General features: G+C 40.2%; 1 protein-coding gene across 1 annotated transcript in view; it reads left to right on the top strand.

Moving 5' to 3' along the window:
• Positions 1 to 6,249, top strand: part of chn1 (chimerin 1) — a 37,526-nt gene extending 31,277 nt beyond the window's left edge. Inside the window, exons 9-13 of the mRNA XM_046845088.1 lie at positions 2,585 to 2,758; positions 3,172 to 3,249; positions 4,218 to 4,355; positions 4,725 to 4,830; positions 4,952 to 6,249. Coding sequence (XP_046701044.1) covers positions 2,585 to 2,758; positions 3,172 to 3,249; positions 4,218 to 4,355; positions 4,725 to 4,830; positions 4,952 to 5,123 — 668 coding nt within the window. The 3' untranslated portion in view covers positions 5,124 to 6,249. The remainder of the gene's footprint in view (positions 1 to 2,584; positions 2,759 to 3,171; positions 3,250 to 4,217; positions 4,356 to 4,724; positions 4,831 to 4,951) is intronic.
• Positions 6,250 to 6,886: the final 637 nt, after the last annotated feature.

The following is a 6,886-nucleotide window of genomic DNA, read 5'->3' as shown; positions in this document are numbered from 1 at the left end:
TATGTAATGCTAGTAGGAAGTAGGACAGCAAAGTCATTTGATGTTGAAATTTGCATTTCCCGATGCCCCCCTTATTCTGTGTGTGTGTGTGTGTGTGTGTTATAAGGTTGGGGGGTTGTGTGTGGGGGGGGGGGTCTGGTATGGTGCCAGTATGCCAACCCCTGTGTCTGTGCACGTTGTGCCACACGGCTTCATCAGGGTACAGCTTCCCTCTTTCTTGAAACCCATTCCATCATGGCAGAGCGCAAAACAAAGCTGGCATGTTTTCATTACGAAGCACAGGGCTGAACGCTCGGGGGACACACATTGAAATTCAGTCCCCAAAACCAATATGGGGATCTCTGTGATACGCTCCCACTTTTTTTTTTTTTTTTTTTTTTTTTTTTTGCACGAAGGGAAATTCCGACTGTATTGACTGTCTGCAAGTAATAAGTAGAGCAGGGATTTAGCCCAATATCACTGATCCAGCAGAACCCACCTGTCAGTATAAACCCAGTAGACAGGTGTTAAAGCTAATATTTCAGGCAAAAAATAGACTTCAACAAAGTCTTGTGGTGTAGTGAGAGAGTATCTTTGTGTGTGCACACTGTGTCCTGGAGCTTGGAGCCCAGGTTAATTCACGGATAAACAAACACACACACACACACACATTTATTTTATGAGTGCGCATCTGTGTATGTGTGCAGGGTAGGAGCCTATCTGTGTCGTCGCCCCCACCTGGGGGCTTAAGGGTCATCTAGCACTAGTATTCTGTACACGGGATCAGCAGACCTTAGAGGATAAAGCGAATCTATTAACCGGTGCCCTCTATTACTGCGCCTGTCTCGCGCTCTTAAGAGATCCTTCACTCTCTTTCATACAGTAATTACATTTCTCCATCAATGAATATAAATGAAGGCAGCAATACTCCAGGGGCCATTTTCAATCTTTAATTTTGAGTCTTTAGAATTTGTATCACTGATGCCATATTCAGTACTTTTATTTTGAACAAGGGTGTACCATATTGCTAAATGTAATTATAGCAAGTAATGGGGAAAATTGTTTTCTCCAGCTTTACTCGGTTTAAAAAGATGGCATGCAGCAGGAGATTGAATTTAATGATCAGTCGGTAAATGAAAGGGGTCGGGGTAATCATGTTATCGGTGCTTGGTAGATTAATGTGCCTCGGCCGTGGCGAGCAGGTTTTCAGCACCCTGACACTAATGTTGTTTCCAGTTTGTTCTGTTGTTTGCTTCAGAATGGAAGAAACACGTGGTGGCTGCAATTTATCATGCCACGATTATCATATGAATAATGTTGATTATAGAAATAATGTTGGTGTTTATTTGCGTACAAATCTCAAAGCTGGCCCTTAAAATTCAAGTCAGACAGAAAGAGCAGAGAAGAGAGCTTTGAGATTCTGTCCCATTTCGAGCTGGAAATGAGGTCTAGTGTAGCCTGCAGCACAGAGAATATCTGTCTGCTTGATTATCGTGTGTGTGTGCGGGATTGAAGGCGATTGAGGTGTGCTGCGCTTTTCTCTTTCTTTCTCTCTCTTTCTCTCTCACTCCTTGCTCTCATCCTTCAGGCCACATTGTTTTCATCATAGCTCTAATTCCCTAATTCTCCCAGAGAGCTTAGCTTACACAAAGCAGCAGCGGTTGAGCGTCTGCCCCCAGCTCCGAGCACACCACCGCTCTGGCTTTCACTTCACTCAGCTCTTCTTTATCTTGGGGTTTTTTTTTTGTTTTTTTTTTCTTCTACCCACATGCTACCTGCTCTGGAGCAGCTGGCCTGTTTAGGGAGCCATGCATTATATATTAATGAAGTAATTTGCCTATATTTGCATAAGTCCTAGTACTGTCTACATTTTGAGGTGAAGGAAAGTGCTTCATGTCTGCACAATTGGACTTATAGTAACAATTATTTAATAGGATATTTTGACCTTATTTCCCGATGTGTGACTATAAAAAAAAGGAAAGGATTGATTATTTGTTTGATGTTAAAGATATACAGGTATGGTTTTTATTTTTGAATCACATTCTTTTTAAACTAATGATCTTTAATTGAGGAATGCGTTGCTCATTGGCTACTGCACTCCATGACCCATAAACGTATCATTGCCCATAAACAGTAGCTCATGTATTTATTTTTTATCAGATGCTGTGTTTAGACCTTGCAGCTTCCTTTATGGTGAGACAGAAACAGCATGCTAAGGAACCAATCAGAAATTGATGACATCAGGGTTTGGTGCTCATTGACAGTTTAGACAGATATTGATTATGGGGAATGAAACCTCAGCACACTTGGTGAAAAGAATTAACTCGGTGAGCTCTAGGTAAAGGATATGGGCAATCAATAAAGGTATTAGACTCAGACTGCTGCGCTCCCCAGGCAGTGGGGTTCTTTTAACTCAGCATTTGCTGTTGAAAATGTTCATTTACACCTATTAGGCATTCTTTTGTGGGTTATTTTTTTTTTTTTTTTGCAGGCATCCTGAAACTGATTATGATCAGAAAAATTGTAAAATGACTTATGGTCAGTCATGATTATTTCAGTTCTTCCATAGACTACAGGGGCACTTTGTTTCTTTTGTTTATTGCAGACTGTGGCCTGAATGTTCACAAGCAGTGCTCCAAGATGGTTCCCAATGACTGTAAACCAGACCTGAAACATGTGAAGAAAGTGTACAGCTGTGATTTAACCACTCTTGTAAAAGCCCATAATTCCAAGCGGCCCATGGTGGTGGATATGTGCATACGAGAGATTGAATCACGAGGTGAGCGCTCTACCTTTTAATGTCCACTGTGCTGATGATTAACAGAGGATCAGCCTAAACCAAACTGTTTAGTTTTTAGTTTTATACCAGTCTCATAGCACAATAATATCTATCTAGAAGTTCCTCTAACAGAATATGGATTTATCTGTAGTTTTCATTTTGAATTGCCTTCCAAATGAAATAAGTCTTTATTTTTTATTTTGTTTTTCAGTGGCAGTTTAGCATCATGCTGTACGTTAATGCATGTCATTAAACAGATGGTTAATTGTGTGAATGGCTTTGGTTTACATTTCAAAACAACCGCTCCATTAGGTGCACCATATGTTAAGTAATGTACAGCTTTGTCTAATGTGAATGAGATCACTAATGAATTACTGAATCCAGATTTTACACCGAACTCGATTTTCTTCCAGGTCTGAAGTCAGAAGGTCTCTACAGATTGTCCGGCTTCAGCGATTTAATTGAAGACGTCAAGTTGTCCTTCGACAGAGGTACGCTTCGCTTTTGTGCACACGGAACGCGCTTGCAAAACCGTCTGTTTCATGCCTCCTCGGTTCATTACACTTAGTTCTGATGAAATACAGTAATTGAGTCGGAAATCTGCTGCGTGCCTGTACACAGCGCTCCGTGAATAATCTTTCTAAAGTGTTAAACACCCACGTGTGTTCGCAATGCAGATCTTTTTAGGTCACTCTATGTAAAAACAGTGGGAACACAGTGTGTTTTGGTACCGCCTCGGCAGCCTTGATCTGCTTTGATGTGAAAGCGGCACAGTTGCATGAGGATTATGCTCCATCTGCACAGAAGTGGCGTGTCCTCGGGAGCCCACAGTTCTGGCAATAGATACCCAAATTCAGGACAAATGGCAATGTCAGTGACTGTTTAGCCTCTATACAGAGGAGACAGAGAGAGAGAGAGAGAGAGAGAGACAGAGAGAGATGGGTAGAGCATACTAAAAACATGAGAAAAGGCTTCTGAGGTGAGATTTGAATGGAATAAAGAAAAGGCAGCTTTTGGGATGTGTTCCAAATAGGGAAATAATAAATAAAAAAACCTGTTAGAAAGCTTAAAACAGAAGACAGACATGTAAGGATTAGTGACAGATGGAATGAGAAAAAGATTTGGGTGTGCGAGATGTGAAAGCAAGCGGGTTAGAACCCATAGCATTGTAAGGCAGGCTTCTAGCATTGTATTGAGCATTGCATTGTATTGGCCAGAAATGCAGTGGCAGAACACTTCGAAATCCAGCTTTCACACACTTGCGCTGTCCAGTCGTTGCCAGGGTCACATGACTCCACACAAACCTATGCATGATAAATCAACTCCCTATCCTCTTGGTGCTTGGCATCCTCTTATCTCCCCAGCCATATTTGTGGGAAAACCATATTTTTTTTCTTCTCTACAGTGAACCCTTGATAAAGCATGTCATTATTCAGTCTCCTTTTTGCTTTGTGTGTAGATGGGGAGAAGGCAGACATCTCAGTAAACATATATGAAGACATTAACATCATCACGGGTGCTCTTAAGCTCTACTTCAGGGAATTGCCCATTCCTGTTATCACTTACGACGCATATCCGCGCTTCATCGAGGCTGCCAGTAAGTCTTTGTCTTTCTCAGACACACACACACACACTTATGCCATGTAAGTGTCGGTGTGGTTTGAATAAATGCAGATATGCTGAGTTGCTTTTCTGTTTAACTCCTCAATCTCAGCATCTCAATTTTCTTATTGCTTTGTAGGCAGCTGGCCACTCATATTTAATTGGATCTAATCTGTTGGATATAATATAGAACAATACAAACATTATATGTAGTATGAAGAGCGAGCATGTCTCAGTCAGCCACCTAGTCTCGGAGACGGTCATTATTAACAATTTGTGCATACAAAAGCGTGTTCAGTTTTGTTCCTGTCCATGTGCATCTGCTTACTTGTGTGTAATAGAGCGTGTGTGTGTGTTGAATCAGAGCTGACAGACCCAGATGAGCGCCTTGAGTCACTTCACGAAGCCCTGAAGCAACTGCCTCCTGCTCACTGTGAAACTCTGAGGTATCTGATGGGTCACTTAAAAAGGTGAGGAGAGCCATTGGGTTTGATTTCCTGTTATGATCTTTACCAAAGTATCTACATTTCTCTTATTACTCTAGCTTAGAATTCTGACAAATAATATGTTGGGGTGTGGGTGTGTTTCTAGAGTGACCCAGAATGAGAAGGATAACCTGATGAACGCAGAGAATTTGGGGATCGTGTTTGGTCCCACTCTGATGCGCGCTCCGGACCTCGATGCCATGACGGCGCTAAACGACATTCGCTACCAGAGGCAGGTGGTAGAGTCTCTGATAAAAAATGAAGACATCCTCTTCTAGTCTGTTTATCATCCCACCTCCTATGTGAAGGAACACTTTTTTTTTATTTTCCCCTAATCATGGACTGCAGCTTGTGCTGGGGTTTTTTGTTTGTTTGTTTTTTGTTCAAAGACTTGAAACTGAAGGACCATTGTATAATAGTCCATTCTTCCCACATCTGGTGGACCAGCTCTAATTGTTTAACGCTCTTTTTTTTTTTTTTTTTTTCTTGTGTAAAGGGCGTGGATTATGTAAATTAAATTTGCATGTCTTCCTCCCCATTTTTGTCGGGGGTTTCGGTAACTGAACAGTGGCACTCTGCAGAGCCAGAGTTGTTCATTTTGTGAAGGTTTAGAGTTTACCGAGGAGTAAAAAGCTAACCTCGGTGTACTTCTGCAGCATGTGATGAAGCTTGTGAATATCTGACACGTTGTGACTGTACTTTTATTTGTACCATGTTTGTACACTAGTTCCTATTTGCCAAACGGGTTTTTGTGTTTTGTGAGAAACTGTAAATGTGATCTTTCCCAGTGATTTTTTTTTTTTTTTGGTGACACTTTACTTGAAAAGCTCAAAAAACAAAAGTTGTAGAAGGCAGTAAGTTATAAACAAGAAACTTCAGTAAACTCATTGTAAGCTTTCTAGTAGACAGATAATAGTACCAGCATGTATTCATGTGGTGAAATCTATCTGTCTTATTCTTAAATTGGACAGATTTTTATTTTGTAATTGCTCAGTTGCTTATATCATTTTCTGTATGCCCAGTATTTAATATGAACTTTTTTCCAGTTTTAATCATGTACCAAGTATCTCATGGATGTCAATGTTACAACACTTATCAATAACTCTTCAAGTAAAGTGTCACGGTTGGTTTTTCTTTTTTTCTTCTTTTCCTGTGACTTTTTTTTCTCTCTCGTCTCTGTCTCTGATCTGCCTTTTTCATGCAGTACCTCTCTCCAGAGGCTCTTCAGCTCTACTGATGAAGGGCATTACAATCTGTTTACTACTTAGTGTCTATAATAGTAGTCTGGCCTTTACAGAAATCTACTGCACTCTACTCTGAACAGAACTGGTTGGTGTTTTTGGTTGTAATATTTTGGTATTTTATTTGCTCATGGATTAATTTATTAAACGTCAATTTTAGAAATTTGGTTCGTGGATTAATGTTTTATTTAATTATTATTTTTTACAACTAATATGCTGGGTTAATTCTGCAAACCTTTCATAGAAAGTGGCATATTATTGTTTTGGGAGCTTGTTTTTTTTTTTTTCTTTGCAAAGGACATGATTAGCCTTTTCAGATGGTGACCTTGATAAAAGGTCTTGGACATACTGTGTATGCATGTTTACAGTGACGTCTGACGATCTTTGTGCTTTGATCCACTAAGCCCTCTGGCCTGGCGTCAATCACACTGATTAGTATCGAAGCAACATCACCTCAGGCTGCATTCCTCCCCCAGTCCCTGCCGCTGCTGGCTGCATATGCAAACCACGTGAGGGAGGATTCACATGTTTTATTTTTAATTACTGCTGATGGCTTAGACTGTCTGCAGCATCCAAAACACAGAGATGATTTTTCACACACTGTTGGTCTATTTTAAAGAGTCTTTACTATTATAGTGCATATTTTGCTAATTTTGGCCTTCTTTATTTTTTGAAAGAAATTCCTTAGCAGTAGTTCCTTACCATGTGACTTGATTGTGATTGTTGTAATTCAAGGGTAAGGAAGAAGAGACAGATTTATTTCTTTCCATATTGGAAGCTGTTAATTTTCTATATAATCT

Source organism: Silurus meridionalis, chromosome 3, assembly GCF_014805685.1.
Source record: "Silurus meridionalis isolate SWU-2019-XX chromosome 3, ASM1480568v1, whole genome shotgun sequence".
Taxonomy (NCBI): domain Eukaryota; kingdom Metazoa; phylum Chordata; class Actinopteri; order Siluriformes; family Siluridae; genus Silurus; species Silurus meridionalis.
Note: the sequence above shows the minus strand (reverse complement) of the source record. Positions and strands in the feature narration are given on the sequence as shown.